Source organism: Vipera berus (assembly GCF_964194415.1).
Source record: "Vipera berus genome assembly, chromosome: 2".
NCBI lineage: Eukaryota > Metazoa > Chordata > Lepidosauria > Squamata > Viperidae > Vipera > Vipera berus.
In genome coordinates, this window is record NC_138203.1 from 70,116,808 (window position 1) to 70,139,684 (window position 22,877).

Below are 22,877 nucleotides of genomic sequence, written 5' to 3' on the forward strand. Positions count from 1 at the left end.
GTTTGAGGGACAGGAAAAAAGCAGAAATCTATGACACTGGGTGGCAGCAGCCACCAACATTTCCACTCTTCCATCTATGTCTGGCTGACAAGCCACTCAACATTTTAGCAGGTAGGCTATGATTAGTAGATTTTGTTGCAAAACATCAGACGAACCCTAGGGGCTCTGGAGGGGCCATCCAGATTTTTGTAGCCCAGATAGGGCACATCTAAGCTATGCTCTTAAAAAGTCAAATCATTGTGAGCTCATCTAAGTCCTTGTTCTGTCTTGGCCAGGAACATAAAATAGAGTACGCAAGGGTGCACAAATTACCTATAGCCATGCTTCACTCAATAGTGATGTTTACACAGCATGCTGTACCCGAGTTATAAATCGGATTGTCATAATGCAATGGACATGCAATTCACACAGCATGATAAAGCAGGGGCAGATTTGTATAAATGCAACAATAGTATCATGGATATATTTTACAGTAGGGTCATTTCTCTGCATGTTCTCCACCACGTCTGGCCCACAAAACCCCAAATGGCTCCTATCGGGCAGCAGAGAGAACACGCATCTCTTTACTATATTTATTGAACATCTGTATTTTTTCAGCACAAATCTAGTAGCTTTACTGGGGGTTTTTTTCCCCTGGATATATTCTTTATTATTTTATCAGTTTTTATCCCATATTTTGAATATAATTTCGTCAACTCAAGGTGGCAAATATATGCAATATCCCTTCCTCCTCCTGTTTTCCTCATAACAACAACCTGTGAGGTGGGTCAGGATGGGAGAGAGTGATTGGCCCAAAGTTAGTTGGCTTTCATGCCTAAATCAGGATTAGAACTCACAGTCTCCTAGTTTCTAGGTCAGCACCTTCACCACTACTTTATCTGACTCTCACAACTTCATGATTTCATGACATGGGACACCACATATATTTAATGTAAAGTTCATGTTGCTATTTCGTGCTTGTGAGAAGCACCTGCTGATTACACTTTCTTTCTCTCCGTCAGTTTTCTTTTTAAATACATAATAACTTTATTAAATTCCAACCGCATTCCAACATCAAACCTTAAAATGCAGACTAATAGAAAAGGAAAAGGGAATAAAAGAAGCAAATTAAAAGTGACAAAAATATATATCAAACAAATTTATAATATCTCTCCAGTGTCTTTCAACGATTCATGAATCAGCATTTTTAAAAAGATGCTCTTTTTTTTAATGACAACTCTGTATGGTTGATGGATAAATAGATCCCTCTGAAGGTTAATACCAGGATTTCTGAATTTAGCCTGGAGGAATCCCTCAAGCTCCACAATGTAATATATGACTTTCAAATTGATTGAAATCAGTATCTCAGTTTTACAGAAAACAACGTATTAGTAATGGTCTGAATAACGTGTGAGACTGATTCACCTGGGGCCGTGCTGTTATTTAGTGTATTTAATGGCCACTAAAGAATTTGGAGAAGATCTGCCATGAGAAAGAGCAGTCCTGATTCTTTTTGGTCACAGAAAAATACCATCTCTCTCTCTCTCTCTCTCTCTCTCTCTCTCTCTCTCTCTCTCTATATATATATATATATATATATATATATATATATATATATATATATATATATATATATATATATATATATATATATATGTAGATCTAGAGTCTCGGGTTTCTTCCCGCGTTCCTTTCATCTTCAGAAAGTTGTGGCGACGTTTCGACGAAATCCCATCCGTCATCATCAGGCCGGAGTGTTCCTCCTGCTGCTTCCAGGAGCAATGCGTGGTCTGGCTGTTCCTTTCCTTCCAACTGCCGGTGGGGCTGTGTTCTGACTGGGTGGAGGCGTGGCTGCTTTCTGATTGGGTGGGGGTGTCCTCCGATTGGGTGGAGGCGTGGTTGTCTTCTGATTGAGTGGAGGCGTGGCTGTCTTCTGATTGGGTGGATGCGTGGTTGTCTTCTGATTGGTTGGAGGCGTGGCTGTCTTCTGATTGGGTGGGGTGTGTTCTGAATGGGTGGGGTTTTTTGTTGTGTTGTAATATCCTGAGTGTTGTGATTTGGTGTCCTGAGGAGTGGGCTGTGTAGTGGCCTCCAGAGCTTTGGTTTGGCTCCGAGTTCGAGGACCTGCTATGTATCTCTGGTATGGGTCAGTCAGGTTCGTGTGTGCGTTCTTCTGCTTGGGTGATGGCACTTTTGCTTGACTTGTTCTGTCTTCTGTGTGGGGGAGTTTTTGTTCTGGGTGTGGATGAGTCTTGCTGGGGCTGGTGGCATTTGGGGTTGTTTGTTGGTTTTTTAAATCCTTGTTTGCTGAAATTCGTTTCTCTATCAATGCTGGTTTCCAAATGTCATGTAGGCGGGAGGTGTCGTCTCGCTTGTTCATACTGTCTGGGTGTTTTTCTATTTCAATGGCTTCTCTGATTATTCTGCTATTGAGATGTTCTATTTTGGCGATTGTTTTTGTACCTTCAAAATTGATGTTGTGTCCCGTAGTGTTTATGTGTTGTACTAGTGAAGATGTGTGATCTTTCTTCTGTACTGAGTTCTTATGTTCTTCTACACGTACCTCTATTCTTCTGTTAGTCTGTCCGATGTATGTTGCTGGACAGGAGGCGCATGGGATTTGGTATATGCCCTGGTTTTCCAGTTCTATTTTGTCTTTGGGATTTCTCAGGATGGTTGATATCTTTCTGTCAGTGTTAAATGCGGTTTTGATGTTATGTTTGCGTAGTACTTTACTGATTTTGTCGGTTGTTCCTTTTATGTAGGGCAAGATGGCTCGTCCGTTGTTCTGTTCTTCTTCTTGGATGTTTTTCTGTTTCGGAGTCCCCTGCTGAATCATATTGGTGATTTTGTTTTTTTGGAACTTGTTTGCTGTCAATATGTCTGTCAGGGTGTGTAGTTCTGTTTGTATATGTGTTTTATCTGCAAGGCGTCTGGTTCTTGTTATTAGTGTTTTGGCTACTGAATTTATTTGTGCTGGGTGATGATGTGATTGCGCATTGAGGTAACGGTTGGTGTGCGTTTTCTTTCGGTAGACTGTGTGTCCTAGGGTGCCGTTTTGTTTTTTGTATATAAGTACATCCAGGAAAGGTAACTGGTTGTTTGTTTCAATCTCCATGGTGAATTTTATTTTGGGATGTAGGCTGTTCAGGTGTGTTAGGAAGTTTTCTAGCTCCTTTCTTCCGTGGGGCCAGATCACGAAGGTGTCATCCACATATCTGAGCCACAGTTTTGGTTTGTTTGTAGTCTTTTCCAGAGCGTTAGTTTCAAATTCTTCCATGAAAAGGTTGGCGATAACTGGTGATAGAGGGGATCCCATTGGTGCGCCTTCTATTTGTTTGTATCTCTGGCCTCTGTGTATGAAGTATGTGTTTGATAAGCAGTGTTCTGCTAGTTCTATAATATGGTTTGGTGGTTGGTATTTGCTTCTTATTGTTGATAGAGCTTCTTGGACTGGCACCTGGGTGAATAGTGATACCACATCGAAGCTGACTAGCAAGTCTTTTTGGTCTATCTGTAGATTTTTCACTAATTCTATAAAGTGGTATGAGTTTTGGACATATGAAGCTGCCATTTCTGCTTGAGGTTGTAGTTGTTTTGCTAGGTATTTAGCTAAGTTTTGTAGTGGTGAGCCTATAGAACTTACTATGGGTCTTAGTGGGATTCCATCTTTGTGTATTTTGGGGAGGCCATATAGTTTTGGGCATCTGGATGACTTCTCCCTGGGAATGATTGTTTGTTGGATTTCTTGGCTTATAGAAGTTGATTTTATCTTTTTCTTGGTGGTCTTTTCTAGATAGGTTGTGGGATCTGTATATATAGGTTTGTATGTAGTTTCTTTGAGTAAGTTGGACAGTTTCTCTTCATAGTCTGATGTGTCCATTACCACTGTAGCATTGCCTTTATCTGCTGGTAGTATGATTATGTTGTTGTCTTTTCTTAGGTTTTGCAGTTGGAAGGAAAGGAACAGCCAGACCACGCATTGCTCCTGGAAGCAGCAGGAGGAACACTCCGGCCTGATGATGACGGATGGGATTTCGTCGAAACGTCGCCACAACTTTCTGAAGATGAAAGGAACGCGGGAAGAAACCCGAGACTCTAGATCTACACATACAGACACCCGCGAGAATCTACGAAAACATATACATATATATATATATATATATACATACACACACACACACACACACACACACACACACACACACACACACACATATATATATATATATATATATATATATATATATAAAGGTAAAGGTAAAGGTTCCCCCGCACATGCGTGCTAGTCGTTTCCGACTCTAGGGGCCGGTGCTCATCTCCGTTACAAAGCCGAAGAGCCAGCGCTTGTCCGAGGACGTCTCCGTGGTCATGTGGCCGGCAAGACTAGATGCCAAAGGCGCACAGAACGCTGTTACCTTCCCACCGTAGTGGTCCCTATTTTTCTACTTGCATTTTTAGGTGCTTTCGAACTGCTAGGTTGGCAGAAGCTGGGACGAGTAACAGGCGCTCACTCTGTTACGCGGCACTCGGGATTCGACCCGCCAAACTGCCAATCTTCTGATCGACAAGCTCAGTGTCCTAACCCACTGAGCCACCGCGTCCCTTCCATATATATATATATATATATATATATCACATACCAATCCCTCAGAAAAACTAATGTGGAATGGACTGATGTCCCGTTTGAGTTGCTGGGGTCATTTTCAAGCCTTGTAAATACTTGATTGTTTGGAACTGGGGTCTTCAAACTTGTCTCTTTTATTGACTTTTGGACTTGAAGGGCCAAGTTTGAAGGCCCCTGAATTGGAAGGTGTTGCAATTTTTAATTCTGATGGCAAAGCACAGGGGTGGGGAGCTGCCTACAGAATCAGAGGCTTAGCTTGGCTACTGACCACATGCTGGTTTTCAAAGAGGGCAGGCTGTAGCAAATATTTACTAAAGGATGGACAAGAATTGTACATCTCCCATACACAACTGCTTCCTTCAGCACTGTTGCATCACATTATTTTGGACACTCTAATAAGTAGCTTACTGTTAATCCCAAGGAGTTACTTGCTAAGAGTGAAAAGATGGGAGCGCAATACATGATTAGAAGCTGAGGCTTTTTCCTCTCCTCACTTACTTTCCTTGTAACTGTCACTTTTCAGACTTACAGGCAGAAAGGGCCAAACTAATACAGCAGAATAATTTTGTTCCTGAAGCAAATCTCCTAAAGAGTTTGCCAACATCATGCATTTGTCCTGGAGCATTTTACAAAGAAACCACCCCGGAATCCATTTTATAGCACATCAACTTAATAAATATAAAACGAAGCAAGAGATCTTCCATCTTCATTATACGAAAAGTGTGACAAATCAATCCTGGGTTTTTACTTTGTGTTATGTGAAAGTTCCACTGAATCCAATTGGTGACCATTTTTATTCTTGTTCCCAAAACAATTTTGAATGTTTTTGCTAAATTCAATTAAATATCATATATGGAATTAACAACCCTTAGAAATTTTCCAGTCTTTCAGTTTTATATTTTCCATAAGGCAATAAAACCAACACTGCCTAATCTTTCCCAGTCAAATATCCTCCAAACGCTGGGACACAATTCCCAAATTATAGTCAGCATGCCAATAGGCCAGAAGAACATACTGAGTGTCATCCCACATAATAAGAATCCTCGTTTAGAGAGGATTGCCGTAATGTACCACATGTTTGTAAAATTGTCTACTTACACTGAAGTCCCACAAAGTGGCAAAGTTCATAGCACTTGCTTCCTCTGCTCTTGGCACAGTTTTTCTAGGCAAAGACCCATATGCCTTTCCCATCAATGCCTGCATGCAAAAACAGGGGGGATGGTTTCCATCGTACAGTATTCACATCAATAATCCAACAGTGATTGAGGTCAATTTTTTTTATCATTCCACTATGTTGGAAATTGGATGTCACATATTGGGAATGTAACATGAAATTCAATGTGTAAAATCATTCACCAATAAGATCTCAAATATTCACAAACTTTAGAACTGTTGGCTTTGTATTGGGAAAGGAGAAAGGAGCTATCATCATCTCTTTTTTAGCCAAGGAGTTTTAGGAGACAAGGAATCTGAGCCTTAAATGATCACAGTTCTACCTAGAACACATCCCAATAGTCCCAATAATCTCACTGTTTGACTATTATAATGCACTCTACAGGGGGCTACCCTTTGCCAGTTTTTGGGAGTTGAGGTTGGTGCAGAACACAGGATAGTTCTTAGGGGCCCATATTATACCGCTGTTCCACAAACTGCACTAGGCACCAGTTTGCTTCTAGGTCCAATTCAAGGTATTGGTTCTTCCCTTGAAAGACCTTCACGGCATGGGTCCAGGTTATCTGAGAAAATGTCTCATGCCATTTGCCCATCCTACAGACCCTGTCAGTCAAGGAATTCTGGCTGGTGGGATCCAGGAGAAGAGACTGTTCTACCATAGCTCCCACCCTCTGGAACATCACACATCCCCTTCCCCCAAGGCAAGAATCACACCTACACATTCGGTCTTCTGAAAGGGCTTGAAGACCTGGTTCTGCCAACTGGCCTGGGGCACCAAGAAGGGGGGTATCATTCTAGAGATGGTCAATAGACTAAGATAAAAACCCACCACCTCCCATGTGCATCTTGCTCCTTTCCTCCATACCTTTCTCAATTTTAAACCAAATCTAGTGTTACTATTTATTGTTTTAATGTTTCATATTGGTGTTTTACTAATAGTAAACTGACTAGAGTTGGGCAGTATATAGGTTCAATAAATAAATAAATCAGCTGTGGTTTTTAAAGCATGTCCTACAAAACAAACACATGGACAAATCTATAAAGTTCACTCATAGGAGATGTATATCAGAAAACCTGGAACCCCTTTGGTTAACTAGGAATTGTTTTAGCACAGTTATTTGTGTGAAAAAAAGATGAAGGGAACTTTTCACTTTACATCTGGTATGCCTTCCAAATGCGACATCGGTCTCAGTTAACACAGCCAAAGATCAGTTTATAGAAATTGTAAGTCAGAGATTCTAGATGACCATACGGTCCACAATGCTGTTTTTCTTGACATTCCATCTGGCTTAATTGCAAGATCCATTTGCATTGTATTTGCCCAGTTCTCACAGTGAAGCTTTATGAATCCATGACGTGATGAGGAGCTTTGTTTTCCAGCCAGTTTATTTTATAACAGATACTGATTTGGGCTAAGAGGGAATAACTGGGTCAAGTTCATTCCATGCCTAAGAGAGAATCAGACTTCGGGTTTTCTCATCCTGGTCCAGCTCATTATCCACTAAGCCTCATTGGTTTACAGGCTCCTCACTGTTAAAATTGCTATAAAAATTATTACCGTGCTAAACAGCATAGAGTCTTAACATAACTTAAATCTGAGAACAAGGTACATACAGTATGGAAATGAAACTGTGCTCACCTCAGGCACCATGACAAGACCAAAGGTCAGCCCGAACAGAACTATATTTATTCCATACATCCATCGTAAAAATATGAAGTACGATGCAACTGAAGAGCCAAAATGACCTGTGACATATTCAGACAAAGGCAGATAAAATGACAAACTTTCCTTGTCCTTTAAAAAAGAAAAACCTGATAAAACGTTGAATTGGGTTTAACAAATCGATATATATCAGCAAGTAACATTTTTCCATAATCATATATTACTGTTTGATATGACAAAAAACCACAGACGGATACAAAGGTAGGCTTATATGGTAAAAATTGGGCGGGATTTGGAAAAAAATAGTTTTCAGCATCCTGTATAGGAAGGCATATTTTTTTAATAAAAACTGTGGAATAATAGTAATTTTAAACAGCAGAATGTAAACATTAGAACTAATCTAACAGGTAAGGAAACTAAGATGAACAAGGTTAGAATACAATTATAAATCTACAAGTTTATTCGTGAGCACAAAACTATTCAGCCACAGTCATAGAAATGGAAGGGCAGGGTTGTTGTGTTTTTTTTTGTTTGTTTTATTTTGCTGTCCCTGCATTCCCGTTTAATGGAGTTTTCCACATACACCTCATCCTTTTCTTTAAACTTGTAAGCATCATTCCTTTCCTTAATTCTATAAAATCCCAGAGTCTGGGTCTCTGAGAAGAAGCCTTCACAAAATTATTTCAAAAGGATGCTTTCTGAACAAGAGTAAGGCCAAAATGTCACAGCTTGCATTAGCCTTGGTGCAGGTTGTTCTTTGGGAGAGGCTGATTTGATGTTTAGTGTATGGTTAAGGCACCACTCTAGAAACCAGGAGACCGTGAGTTCTAGTCCCATCTTAGAAACAAAGCCAGCTGGGTGGCCTTGGACCAGCCGCTCTCTCTCAGCCCTAGAAAGCAGGCAATGGCAAACCACTTCTGAAATCCTGTCAAGAAAACTACAGAGACTTGCCCAGGCAATTGTCAGGAGTCAAGTGCCTGAAAAGCACTAAAAAGAAAAGAGGGGAAAAATATTTAACAGGAGCTGAAGAAGATAATACAGGTAGGAATCAGCGTATTTTTCAGTACAGACAATTAACATAGGCAATACTGACCTAGATGGAGTATCAGGCTGAATTTTTTTTTACAAGACAGCTCCTTAAATATTGAGGGAGGAGACTATATTGCAAATATTTTCAGGAAAACTTAAATTCTTCTTTCACCAGGTATGACTCCCAGCAGTGTGCCACTTATTTTTACCAAATGGGCGAGTAGGGGAAGGGCATCAGCCACTTACTTTCAATTTCTTTTATTTTCATTTCCCACGGTATGCAGGCTGTTTTAAAATTCTCAAAATCACGCTGAAACTTCATCCATTTCTGAAAAGAAAGGTCACACCGCACTGTAGCCCATTTGGATAACATCAAAAGCAAAGGAAATGAGGAGGGAAATGACAGGTCTAAAACCTCTCTTCCTATATCCATAATGCATACACCAGGGGTCTTCAAACTTGGCCCTTTTATGACTAGTGGACTTCAACTCCAAGAATTCCTCAGCCTGGCACACTGGCTGAGGAATTCTGGGAATTGAAGTCCACAAGTCATAAAAGGGCCAAGTTTGAAGATCCCTGGCATACACAATCCATTTATCAGAATAGCTTTGGCAGTGATGTCTCTAATACCTCTGTATATTTCTGTTTCTTTCAGAATGAAACCTGGTTACCTCACCAAAGCAAGCTGCTATATTAATTAGCCATGTGGCACAAATGGCATCAGCCAATCTGAGTACAGGTAGTCCTCGACCTACGAGCACGATTGAGCCCAAAAAATTTCTATTGCTAAGCGAGACATTTGTCAAGTGAGTGTTGCCCCATTTTACAACCTTCCTTGTTAAGTGAATCACTGCAGTTGAAAAGTTAGTAATCCAGTTGTTAAGTGACTCTGGCTTCTTCATTGACTTTGCTTGTGGGAAAGTTGCAAAAGGTGGTCACAGGACCTCGGCAGACTGCAATGGTCACAAATACGAAGCAGTTGCCAAGAATCTGAATTTTGTTCACATCATCATGGCAATGCTGGAAAGGTGTTGCCTATGAAAAATGGTCATAAGCCACGTTTTTCGGTACCTTTGTAACTTTGAATGGTCACTAAGCAAACTGTTGAAACTCGAGGACTACCTGTAATCTAAAACTTCTATTTCTCAGATATTATGAAAGACACCTAAAGCAAAATGTTTCTGTGCCCTTTCAGTACCAACACCTTTCATCCTAGAGCCGTGGTAGAGCAGTAGTTAGAATGAAGTACTCCAGGCTAATTTAATTTTAATTTTAATTTTAATTTTAATTTTAATAATTTTAATTTTAATTTTAATTTTAATTATTTTAATTTTTTAATTTTAATTTTAATTTTAATTACTAAATTTTAATTTTAATTTGTTTAATTGTGGGCTAGTCTTATTTAATTCTATTTTAAAGTGTACTTATTTGTATTGTTTTAACTTGCCCTGTAAACCGCCCTGAGTCCTTCAGGAATAGGGCGGTATATAAAATCAATTAAATAAATAAATAAATAACTCACTACTCACTCCAGGAGTTCAGTCCTGAGAGGCTCAAGTTTGGCTCAGCCGTCCATCGTTCTGAGGTCGGTAAAATAAGGACCCAGATTGTTGGGGGCAATATGCTGACTTTGTAAACCGCTCAGAGAGGGGCCGCATTGTGAAGTGGTATATAAATCTAAGTGCTATTGCTATCACCTGAAGCCTGGTAGAGCTGTGCCTCTATCAAAACAGTTGAACTGATCTATACAGCTTAATCCACTTTATTCTGTGAGCATTTCTTTTCTTATTCCTAGCTAATTTACTCTGGATGAATGTACTCAAAACTGCAGTTCTAAATACATGTTGCGGTACTTAATGTTAGTGATCTTCCTAACACTTTGCACACTGTCCTTCTTTGGACTGTTTGCAGTGTGACTTCACTGAAACATCATCAGAATTTAATACACCATTATTCAGACCCTGAAATCTGCAAGAAGCACTTGCTGATCTGATTTATTTTACTTTATTTTTATTTACTTACTTATTAAAAATACCTTGTTATTTTTATTTTACTTTATTTCTTCTTTTTCATCAATATTATAGATTGCGAACAGCTATGTCTTCAAAGTTTATTACAAAACCAGGATGGTGCTTTGCAGTATTTGTCTGATCCTGAATGCAATTGAAGTGAAAATGGAGCCATATAGTCTAGAAGAGGTATCTGGGGAGAAGGGCCTAATAAGCTATTTCAATTGAGATACTTCACAGAGTTGGAATAAGGAGAAATTAGGCTTACTTTCATCATCATCACTTTATATGCGTAAAACTTCTTTCCTTTGCCTTTACCAAGAGCCCCTTCAAATTTTTCCACAAAACGCTGGGCATCTCTAAACAAGTTTTTAAAAGAAAGAGATACATTGATATGGCAGAAATAAAAACATTGTCCTATCTGTTAACATGCTGAAACCAGTAGAAATCAGGGCAAGCTACTGTATATAAACTGGGAGCAAACCCCACACTCACTCGCCATGATGAAGTTGCCTAGTTGGGTTATGAAATGTCTGCAAGCAAATAACCAAGCTCAGAGAGCATCGAAAATTCTACAGTTAAACATACTTGACACAGAATTACTGACAGGCACGTTATGACATGTATGTACTTAGAGCTGTAGGTATATAAAGCTCCTTGAACAACTTGTCACATTTGAAATTGAAGTTCTGTGAACAATCCATTGAACCAAAATGTTAAATAATGCCAAGTGTCATCTCAGCCACTTGAGGTAGTGTCAAAAACACTGGAAATACGGAAGTGGGTTTTCCATGAACACGCGTTCAGGGTAACTTCTAAATAGCACACGATGGACTATAATGAACACTCTGAGTTAGCCCATGAAAGCTTTATTAAATTAAAAGAACTTTAATCTAATTACCAACACATGCTACATCAAAGTTTCATTAGCCCATGCATAATTGTCCTTAAAAGGCTTGGCTTAATAATTCATTGCAAGTGTAGGGTTACAACTCCCAAAGCATGTGGTGTCCAGTGCTGAGGCTGTTTCAGTGTTGCTACAGTGAGAATGAATTACTGAACTCAAGAGGTCACCGCTGAAGTTTTGAATAGGTGGACCAACTTTTCATTAACAGGTCAAGAGGGATTCAGGCATCAGTTCAAATCCCACAAATGAGAAATGTCCTACTGATGTTGATCAATTTCAGCTTTTCAAGTCATCTTTTTTACAAATATTGGATTTTCACAATGCCAGTGTTCAGCTGTGGCACCCTGAAGAGTACGACTGGAACATAATTTAAGGCAGATATTAGTTCACCTTTTCTGCAGCTTGGTTTGGTCTTAGCAAATGGTAGCAATTGTCTAGATTTGGATACTAAGCAGAGTCAGGCCTGGTTAATATTGGGTTGGGAGATCTCCAAGGAAGAGCAGAACTGTCTAGATTGCTGCCAAGAAAAAAAACCACATGCCCATGGAGTCACAAGGAGGCTCGGTTCAAAAGAGAATCTACATCTTACATTTTACCATTTCTACATCTTAAATGTTATGATTTCCATCAAGTACTGAATAAAAAAAAAGCAACACGGATCTATGGGAGGAAGAATTTAAAAAAACAAATGAAATTCACAATTCAAACGACAGATTAATTGCTCCATAGATCAAGACCCTACTTCAAGACTTTCAGTTTCTTTTTCATATTCCAAGGTTTGTTTCGCAGAGTGGAAATCAGCTTCTTTTTCTCTTCCACAGCTTCTTTCAACTTAGCCACTTCCTCTTCTGTCATTTCCTCTTCAGAAGTAGAATCTGAGCTTTGGGGGACAAAGAGTCACAAACCATAAGGGTATAAAAAAAGACAAGACCTTTCCTGAGCATTTATAAGGAGGTGTGGAGGTAGCTCTATATTGCTCAATATCACCAGCTGTATATTATATATAAGGTAAAGGTAAAGGTAAAGGTTCTCCCGCACATGTGTGCTAGTCGTTTCCGACTCTAGGGGCCGGTGCAAATCTCCGTTTCAAAGCCGAAGAGCCAGCGCTTGTCCGAGGACGTCTCTGTGGTCATGTGGCCGCCATGACTAGACGCCAAAGACGCACGGAACGCTGTTACCTTCCCACCGTAGTGGTCCCTATTTTTCTACTTGCCTTTTTACGTGCTTTTGAACTGCTAGGTTGGCAGAAGCTGGGACGAGTAACAGGCGCTCACTCTGTTATGCGGCACTCGGGATTTGACCCGCCAAACTGCCGACCATCTGGTCGACAAGCTCAGCGTCCTAAACCACTGAGCATTGGTCAAATGTGTAAATTCTGAATCAGCAAATGCAAGTCTTGAATACTGATAATAAACAGTGATGACGAAACCCACCTAAAGGTTGGGGAGAATAAAATGTATTAATTTATCATATATTGCTTTTCTTAAAAAAATAATCACACTTGCAATATTTGCAACTTCCCTTGCAACAAAACAGAAACTAAGCAATCGTGAAGAAATTGAAGCAACATCCTGAAAAATTAACGAAAGCCCGTTTACCAATACCTGCTAAAATTCAATCTGGTTGAATTTTAATAGGCGTGCCTGAGTCAGTTCTTATCTGTGAGCAGTGTTGCTCATCTGAGGGATACCAGGAAAAAAAGGAACTCTGTGATAGCAAATGCTTCCTTCTCTTCATCCTATTTTATGCTAAATTTGGACAGCCTTCATGGCTGGAAATTTGAGAAAGTGAAGCCTCAGATATATAGAGAGGGATTTAGATTGGGGAAAACAGGCTTAATATCTCAGAGTCACACTAAGGAAAAAAGATGCGCTACTAAAATATTTCAGGAAAAATGTATTTCCAACATACGCAAATGTAGAAAGAGAGATGAGCTATTAAAATTAAGAACAAATGGAGACACTATTCATAAGAACCTGCATTCAGTATTAATACTGTCACGATCAATCTATGTCTTTCCTCATATAGTTGAACTATAGCTCCCAATATCCCTCATCGTTGGAGGTGCTGGTTGGGAGCTCTGGAAGTTGCAGTTCATCAACATTTGGATGGCACATATCCCCTACCCTTCACGTATGCATCAATAGTCCATAAGTCTACCTGATTGCACCTAGAGCTTAAAATACTGAAGTTAAAAGGCAGAAGTCCAAGACATACCAGGACAAAAAGCTATCCTTCTTCCCACAAACAGAAGCATACTAAAATCTTGATAATGAGCAAACTTATGCTATTATTCCTTACCACATTATGTCTATTAACCAACACCCAGATAGGCAGAAACCAGTAAAAAATAAACCAATAAACCAATCAAGGCTGGTAAATAAGCTACCACATACTGTATATACTGCCAGCAAATTTAAGTTTTCTATCTACTCATTATGTTTCCAGCTTGGTAACGAAACATCGGCAGAACATCAACAATACAGTATTGATCTACACATATTCTCCACTATTTCAATGTGATCCTAAGTGGCAATAGGAGAAGAACCCAGAAAAAAACAGAAACAGGACAAGCAGAGGAGTGAGGCTGCTAGATGGGACAAAGTACTGTATAGAAAGAGTTATGTGTTTGTCCCCCTCACTAAACCAAATGATTGCTTAACTAAAAGTTTCAGATTATTTTATAAAGAACAAACACCTGTTAGTCTGTTGGCTCAGATAATAATAATGCCACCGAGCACTATGAATAAGAAAAGAGTACCTTGATTCTTTTTTTTTCTTGTCTTGATTTTTCTTCTTCTTCTTCTCCTTCTTCTTGTCCTTGCTTCTTTTATCCTCATCCTCTTCGTCATCACCATCTTCCCTGGATTCATCCCTAATCTTCTGATTTTCTCTGTTCTTCCTGGTCTTGTGGGCTTCCCCATCCGAGTCGCTGCCTTCATTCCCACCATCTTTCCTCCGACGTCTCCTGTATCTTCTCCTGCGTTCTGCAGCCGTCTCATCTTCATCTTCATCCTCTTCCTCAGTTTCATTTTTCTTCCTTTTTGATGCCCTTTTCTTTTGCTCAGACTGTTCCTCTTCATAGGAAGGAAGAGAGAAACACTCAGCTTAGTCAGCACAAAAGGAACCTGGTCTCTCTTCTGTCTCTTCATCCCAGATGTAATTATTATTTTCACAGGGCAATCTCATGCCATGAATGCATTGTTTGATAGATATTCGTAATACAATGGTTGAAATATAGGTGATCATTTTCTGAGAACTCAGCTTTATTCTCACATGTTTTAAAGTACAGCATTTCAGTCTGAAATTTGCAATTGCCGAAATAGCAAATTCTTCATAATTGTGTTAGAATGACTAAGCTAAAAATTTTCTCTAGAAGGGTTTACATGAATTCAGTGATCAACTGCGTCAAACAGTGTAAAGTACTAAGGGATATCTAAAGTACGATACTGATAACTTTGTTCCCAAACTAAGCTATATATTGTGTATTTACTCAAAACATGATGTATTTACTGTAAACACTGAAAGTGCTATAATTTTTAGAAATGATTCCCTTCTTTCCTGGCACAACAGCCAACTGCATTTTAGCTAGGGAGTTTCGAGAACCCAGACCATGTTTATGCTCAAAGTGTCTTGATAATCAAAAAAAAAAAGTAAAATTAAGTAGCAGACACAGCAGCAGAAATGACAGTGTAAACCAATTTTAGCTATCTTCCAACATCCTTATAAACTTTAGATACTATTTCAGCCTTCTCTAACCATGAAGCTACCCAAATATATTGCACTACAAATCTTATTATCCCCAGCCAGGATTACTGCAGTTGACGGCACTTTTAGCACCAACACATATGGGAAGTTCAGAGAAGGCTGTGTTTAGAGCTGAAGTTGTTTTCCACAACATAAGTAGTTACCTTCTTCACTTTCAGCAGCATTGCCTTCCTCTTTGTGTCCTTCAATATCCACTGTGAAGAAAAAGCAGATATCTGTACACTGTGAAAACTTGGTGATTGATGACATCTTGTTGAAAGAAGAGAATAAAATTCACATATATTAATTGTTATGTACACCTATGACTTTAATTTTGAGCCCAAAATGCAATCAGTAAAATAGGCAATGTTCACTTTTATTGGGAATTCCCCACCCATCCCATGGATCAGAGATACGAGTTTCCCAGTAAATCATAGAAGGCTCTTCTCTCTTTTTTTTACCAAAAAGCCACAGCCATGCCACAGATCAGGGACTACAGCCACTCTGTGGGGCTGAGTCAGGGCTAGAGTAAAGCAGGAAAGACACCGTGTTTCAATGGGTGACCTGAATTCTTCTCACTAACGTGTTTTGGTCTAAAGCAGGGTATCCATACTTGTCAACTTTAAGACTTGTGGCAGGCTGGAGAATTCTGAGAGCTGAAGTCCACAGCTCTTAACATTGCCAAAGTTGATCATCCTGGTTTAGAGAGAAGTGGGTTCCTCTCTTGCTCTCATCACTCTCCTTAGTAGTGATAACAGAAATGGGGAGAGAAGGCTCTTTGCCCATTAGGTCTCTGATTCATTGATCAACTGGGAATTGGAGAGTAATTGGTGCAATGGAAAGCCCAATGTAAAGAATTGAACCATCCAGGGTCAAGAGCAAAACAGTCCTGGGAAAAGTGCTCCGGAACCAGAGGGAGGGCCCCTGCCTCCAGCAAACTAAAGCAGCCAATAGAAGCTGGGCCCCTGATGATGTCATTAGCACATTACTGTGAAAGTGTTGTAAAGTGTTGTAAAGTGTTGTACCACAAAGCTTTTGCCAGAGGAAGAGGGAAAACACTATTACTAACAAAAGCTTTGTGGTATATAAAAAAAAGGTAAAGGTTCCCCCGCACATGCGTGCTAGTCGTTTCCGACTCTAGGGGCCGGTGCTCATCTCCGTTTCAAAGCTGAAGAACCAGCGCTTGTCCGAGGACGTCTCCGTGGTCATGTGGCTGGCATGACTAGACGCCAAAGGCACACGGAACACTGTTACCTTCCCACCGTAGTGGACCCTATTTTTCTATTTGCATTTTTACGTGCTTTCGAACTGCTAGGTTGGCAGAAGCTGGGACGAGCAACAGGCGCTCACTCTGTTACACAGCACTCTCCCTCTCTTTTAATGACCTTGGAAGACTAACACTGGACAGGTGAGGTCAAAAGCAATAAGAATTGAAATTTAGGTTGGTTTGTCTGCATTTTTAGGAATTTTCTTCTTGAGCTGATTTTTTAATTATCCTCCCTGTTATAAAAAAAAAGAAGTGGCAATGGTTCACTCCTAAGATGTTACATGCTGTATTTTGTATGATTGATTTGGAGAACTAACATCAAGGTGAGTTCAGTGGTGACATTGAGCAAATCACAACCGCTATATGAAAAAGCTTAATAAAGAGAGTTTGGAGCGAAAGCCCTGCTGAGATCCAGAGCTATTTGCAAGCCTTGAACCAGGTATAAAGCCATACAGGTGGGGAACTCCAAAACTGATGGAATGTTTACTGCTGATAGGTAGATACTAAAGGAATATTTGGTGAAGACGAGGGAGTGATTCTGATGCCAACTCCAAAGCTAACAAAAAACTTCCCATAGTAGATGTGGCAAGAAGTCCAAAGCTTGAGGAGGCCTCAAGCTGTAACCCAGCTAGGTTCAAAGATGTCCAAGAAATGTCAAAACCACGCCAAAGAGAAACAAAATTTGTTGTACCAATGGCTCAAGAAGAAAGAAGATGCAAGGGGACAGAATGCAAAGAGCCTGTGGGTCAAAGATCAAGGGAGAAAGCAAGGAAGTGTTGCAGGAAGGCATTTCAAGAATACATGAGAACTATAAGGTTCAGAGAACGAGAGGAGGAAGAAGCAAAACGTTTCTCAGATGCTATCCCTGTCCTTAGGGAGGTTTCAGAGCATATTAAGATTCCCCAATTGCAAAGGAGAAAGAGATCGAATTTTTGTGATTTTGAGAGGGTGGCCAGGGTGTATCCAGGTACTGAGTGGTCCATCAGATTCTCAGTTTGACTGGAAAAGCCATAAGAGATTAAATTTAAACTGGAGCAAAAAAAGTATAGAGGGGAAAAGTTACACCTTCTGCTTCTTGAAACTACAATCCATATCCAAATTCCAACAGCAACCTATGGCTGCTGTAAAAATAACAGTGGAGCACAACCATTTCATGTGGCATTCACTTTGGCACTCAGGTGGTTTTAGTTACACACATGCAGATTCATCTTTTTCTAATAAAATTTAAGACGTCTACATTCTTTCAATCGTACTGTGTTCCATTGCTTTCCCTTTTCACGTCATTTGAAAGAAACTTAGCCCACCTGAAAAATGCAATGGCATGCATTTTCGTTGGTTAAAACAAAGATTTGATTTAAGAGCCTCCTTGCTGCTTTGCTAAACCAAGAGTGGAAGGAATGATACAAATCATGCCGCTGAGAAAAACAGAGCCACGTTACATCTTGTAACACACATACATACAAGAAATACATGGATACATATACTGCATGTATGCAAAGCAGAACTTCTTTCTGGAAGGTCAGTAATATGTTGGCCTTTGGGCAGGAGGGAGGATAGGTGGAATTTGACTATACACTTCCTATTGGAAGAATCATTGGTTTCCCTTATAGACAATCAAAGTCTTTGCAGTGTTTCCCAATCTTGGCAACTTTACAATGTGTGGACTTAAACTCCCAGGATTCCCCAGGCAGCACTCTACTTTAGAGGGATGAGGACAAACATCTTTCAAAAAAATATTTTCTCTTCTGGAATAAAGCATTATCTTTTATTAGCAATAATGCCTTCACTGGTTGTTCCAGAAGGACAATTCTCCTGGAAGTTCTGTAATCTAAAACTAATGGAATGGCTGCACAGTGGATTCAAATGAGTTCAAGCTTGGGGTTTATGATATACATTGCAACATGCACTAAAGCAGTGGGTTCACGTATATATACCGTTTGTGTGGAGACATTGGCGCTCTCTGAGCTTGGTTGTTTGCTTGTAGACATTACATTACCCATCTGGTAACATCATCAATGCAAATTTGTTCCCTGTTTATATATATAGTAGCTTTCTCAGCCAGTTTTGGTGGGAGGGTGGTTTTCACCTTGATAGTTCTTTGATTAGAATATCATTCATCATTTCCCATTCCTATAATTTAAAAAAAGATACTTCCAAACCTCTCCTTTTCCCATCATATAAAAAGTAATCAAAAAGCAACCAACAGAAAGACTTCCTTTTAATGGTTTAAGACCAGGGGTCTTCAAATTTGGCTCTTTTATGACTTGTGGACTTCAACTCTCAGAATTCCTCAGCCAGCATGCCTGGCTGAGGAATTCTGGGAGTTAAAGTCCATGAGTCATAAAAGGGCCGAGTTTGAAGACCCCTGGTTTAAGAAGACAGTTGAAGGCTATAATGATCTCATAAACCACCACAGCAGCTGTGATGGTCAATGATTAGTAGAGATTACTGATATTTCTCTCCTCCCAAAGGTGAAGGGGAGAAGGAAAGAAAAGGTCTTGTGGACTTCAACACCAAGAATTCCCTAGTCAGCATGGGTGTCTTAGCTTGGGTGTCTCATCATGGCTGGCTGAGAAATTCTGGGAGTTGAAGTTGCCAACTTTGGAGACCCCTGCTCTAGCCCGTTCCTCTCAAGTGTACTAATTAAGGATGTTCAAAGTTCTGAAGAAGAAACTGGATCAGTAGATGTTCCCAAATCTTGTATACACAACAAACTGGATTGGTATGAATGTTCACAAAGGAAGGTTAACATCTACGTTTGGACTGAGGGGAATGGTTTTAGTTAAAGGTAAAGGTAAAGGTTCCCCCGCACATGCATGCTAGTCGTTTCCAACTCTAGGGGCCAATGCTCATCTCCGTTTCAAAGCTGAAGAGCCAGCGCTTGTCCGAGGACATTTCCGTGGTCATGTGGCTGGCATGACTAGACACCAAAGGCGCACGGAACGCTGTTACCTTCCCACCGTAGTGGTCCCTATTTTTCTAGTTGCATTTTACGTGCTTTCGAACTGCTAGGTTGGCAGAAGCTGGGATGAGTAACAGGCGCTCACTCTGTTATGTGGCACTCGGGATTCGACCCGCCAAACTGCTGACCTTCTGATCGACAAGCTCAGCATCCTAACCCACTGAGCCACCGCATCCCTTTTTTTGTTTTAGTTAGTTAGTTTTAGTTTTAGTTAGGTTTTAGTTAGGAGACACCATATCAGTTTTCTTGGGGAAAGACTAATTATAGTTCCAACCTTGCCACTGCTATTTATATTATTTCTGCTACTAAATTTATTAGGGGTTTTAGATACAGGGCAGAGCACATTGGGGACAATTTGCCAAGATCCAGCTCAAACATGGAGCTAATTCTGAGCCAGCTGTCAAGGAAACAAGGCAAAAGCTAAGGCAAATGATGTTCTGTTGCAAGGGCAAAATCATCATCCATCTTTCTCTTTGAACTTGGTAAGTAAGACATATCGGAAAGTAAATTCCACTGTACCCAGTAAGTAAGCAGCCACTAATACACGCTTGGTGTTAAAGACAATTAGTCTCAGATAAATTAACAGTTGCAATAAACATTCTGAATGTAAATTAATCAAAACAAGTCCAGTGTGTTGTTTACCAAAAAAATAAAAGTGAAAAATTAGAGAGAGGAGAAGAGAAACTCATCTGAAGAATGTGAATGTTATTCTAGACTTTTTAATTAAATTGAGTTTTGGCACAAGTTTTAAAGTTTTTCTGATCCTAAAAATCACTGACATTTGTATAAAATGAGCTGATGCTTCAGAAAGAAGACATTCTAGTACTGAAACAAGAAAATTCAGAACCACACACACATACACACACCAATTTATTTTTGGAATTAGTTACATAACATTTACATGACAAAGTATATGTTTTCCTTCAAAGAAATAATTATTCTCTAACGTAGTATGAACCAATGTTAACTTGAATTATCTTTTATTATTTTATTGCTTCATATTTTTTAAAAAAATATAAGAGGTGGATAACACAATGGAAGGAATCAACTACAAGTGATGAAATACGAGTGGATAAATGGCAAATCTAAAACAACAACAAAAAATATTTTAAATTATTTCATATCCATTTTATGTTGAATGTTGAACTAAAAATGCTTGGTTAGCACAGCTGAAATCCTTAAAAGGAACTGTAGGTTTTACACAATACATTAAATCAGTTCAGTAAATTCTAGATCAAATTCTAAAACCCAAATTTTGGATGTGGCACAATTCTCTATATGATTATAATCCAAGAATGGTTCCCAATGAGAATTAAATTCTACGATGTGTCTATTTATTTTTAAAAAACAGAGTTATTCTAAATATTGAGGAAAGTCCCACAATTTAGTTATCTAGACTTCCAAAGAGTGAATTAAAGATCTTTTCCAATAAAAGATACATAAAACCTTGCAGTCATTAACATATAAAATTTAATTCGGTGTACTTCAAAGGGATATACAGTTTAGTGAAATTAAGATACCTTAGTTGCAACGGGATTACAATTTTCAAAATTTGCTCCATTCTACATTAAATTATTTTCCGATACTGTTTAACGTTACAGCAGATACGATTTATATTAACCATACGCAGGATGGAAAACAATGTAATTAAAATATACGATCTGGTTTCTCGTGTATTTTTTTTTCTCAGAAAGGGTATGTCTTCTTTTCCATAGTAGGCAAAATCCTGATCCCAACTAGCATAATTAATTTACATGAACAATTTCCTAGAAAGCCAACTTGTAATACTATAAAACCAGATGACTTTCAAAGGAAAAATACTCTGCTGATGTTAGCAAGCTGGGAAAACTAACATTTCTCCCCATCTCACGACTGCCAAATTGCCTTGTTGTAATACAATATATACAAAGTCATGTGTGTACTGAGCCTTCAAGCTGAGCCCAAACTGTGTTTTTTTGCTTTCTTCTCTTCCTCTCTTAGATGGACTGCAAAACAAGGAACAGCCATGTAGAGTTTTCATTTATAAGTAAGGAGTGAAAAGACAAAGCAAAAGCTGTATGACCAAAGTAAGCTTCAGAGGCAGAGCAAGTTGTCTCAAAGAGAAGTAGGTGTCAAAAAGGAGTTTCCATATAACCTGCTTCACACCAGGATTGTGCACCTAAAGACTGCAGGAATAAGATGTATAATTAAAATTGTCATTACCATTACTTGGGGAGGCCGTTGGCTTCTCACGTCTAGGCATGGTGACTGTATTTCACAAGAGTGGTTTTCCTGCTGCCTGCATTGGCAATTATCAGGATAAGTAGCTCAAGATAAAGTATCTCACATATCAACATAGTTTTGTCTGCCAGTGAAAGGGTCCTACTGCAATTTCATTCTCTGAAATTGAAGAAGGGACTAATTTCCCTGGTCATTCATTTTTCATGAAAGTTTAGTTTATCATTTAAGGGCAGCATAAAAGGGTCAAGAGAGTTGAGGCATTTCTCTCACCAACAATGTTTTCTCCCACACCCCTCGAATAGAATGAGAATACTACTTCTGCTACGTTAGGAAAGTTTCTAGAAGTTGGCATGGAAAGACGTAGCAGATTATACTATAAGAATTCTCTACGAAGAAAGAATCAGAGGAACTCTGAAGTCATTTCCTCACTAACATCTTCCAGTGCCTTCTAGAGCTTTCCAATCATTGTTGTGCCAAAATAAGAGTCCAGTAATGAGGACAGGCTTCATATCACTTCAACAATAGCTGAGTGATGTTATAAAGACATTGTAATCACTAATGGTGAAATGTCACCAGGCACTGTAAATGATACAGAATAAATTAAAACAGTGGTTCTCAACCTGTGGTCCACCAACCCCTGGGTGGGGGGCACAAAGTCATCACAGGGGGTCCATGAAGGCTTGAAGAAATGTTATGATTTAAATCTTGAGTTAAGTCTTGGGGGCCCGCAGCCATGGTCCGTGGCCACAAAAGGTATTTAAAAGGTGGTCTGTGGTGAAGAAAAGGTTGAGAAACACTACGTTGGAAGATCATCCATTATATATCTAGTCTTGCATAATGTCATAAATGCAGTGTTCTTCACATGGATATTTGTCATCATGACAGGCATTAAAACAAGATTCCAGGTCAGTGAAAGAGCAGATATTCTACATACATGAGTTAAAAAGCGCTATCAATATAATTATTTTCCTAAAGACTTTCCTAAGACCCAGTGATGTTATCTTAATTTGATGCTCTCCCAAGATACTGACTTTGCAATCCAGAATTCCCAGCTGGTAGCACATCTGTCAGGTTCTGAAAGGCCCCCAGACAAAGTAGGCAATATGGCAGGGATGCACAAATGTGTAGCTACACTACAACTCTCAGATCTCTCAGCCATACTGGCAAAGCTGTTTGGAGTCATCTGTTACCAACATCTAGAGGATCATATATTCCCAGTCCAGCAGTACTCAGAAACAACAGCCTGACTCAGTACAAAACAGTTGACTGAGTTTCATTCCCCACAGAGCAGGCT

The 22,877-nt window shown here is 39.4% G+C and overlaps 1 protein-coding gene across 1 annotated transcript in view; it reads right to left on the reverse strand.

Annotated features, from left to right (window-relative positions):
* The window catches only part of TMC1 (transmembrane channel like 1), a gene marked incomplete at its 3' end in the record, with an annotated part of 128,747 nt that overhangs the window by 34,726 nt on the left and 71,144 nt on the right, over window positions 1-22,877 (reverse strand). The window contains exons 2-8 of the mRNA XM_081318878.1: window positions 15,299-15,404; window positions 14,149-14,464; window positions 12,130-12,267; window positions 10,749-10,839; window positions 8,718-8,799; window positions 7,419-7,525; window positions 5,705-5,803 (exon numbers count right to left, since the gene is read on the reverse strand). Coding sequence (XP_081175004.1) covers window positions 5,705-5,803; window positions 7,419-7,525; window positions 8,718-8,799; window positions 10,749-10,839; window positions 12,130-12,267; window positions 14,149-14,464; window positions 15,299-15,404 — 939 coding nt within the window. The remainder of the gene's footprint in view (window positions 1-5,704; window positions 5,804-7,418; window positions 7,526-8,717; window positions 8,800-10,748; window positions 10,840-12,129; window positions 12,268-14,148; window positions 14,465-15,298; window positions 15,405-22,877) is intronic.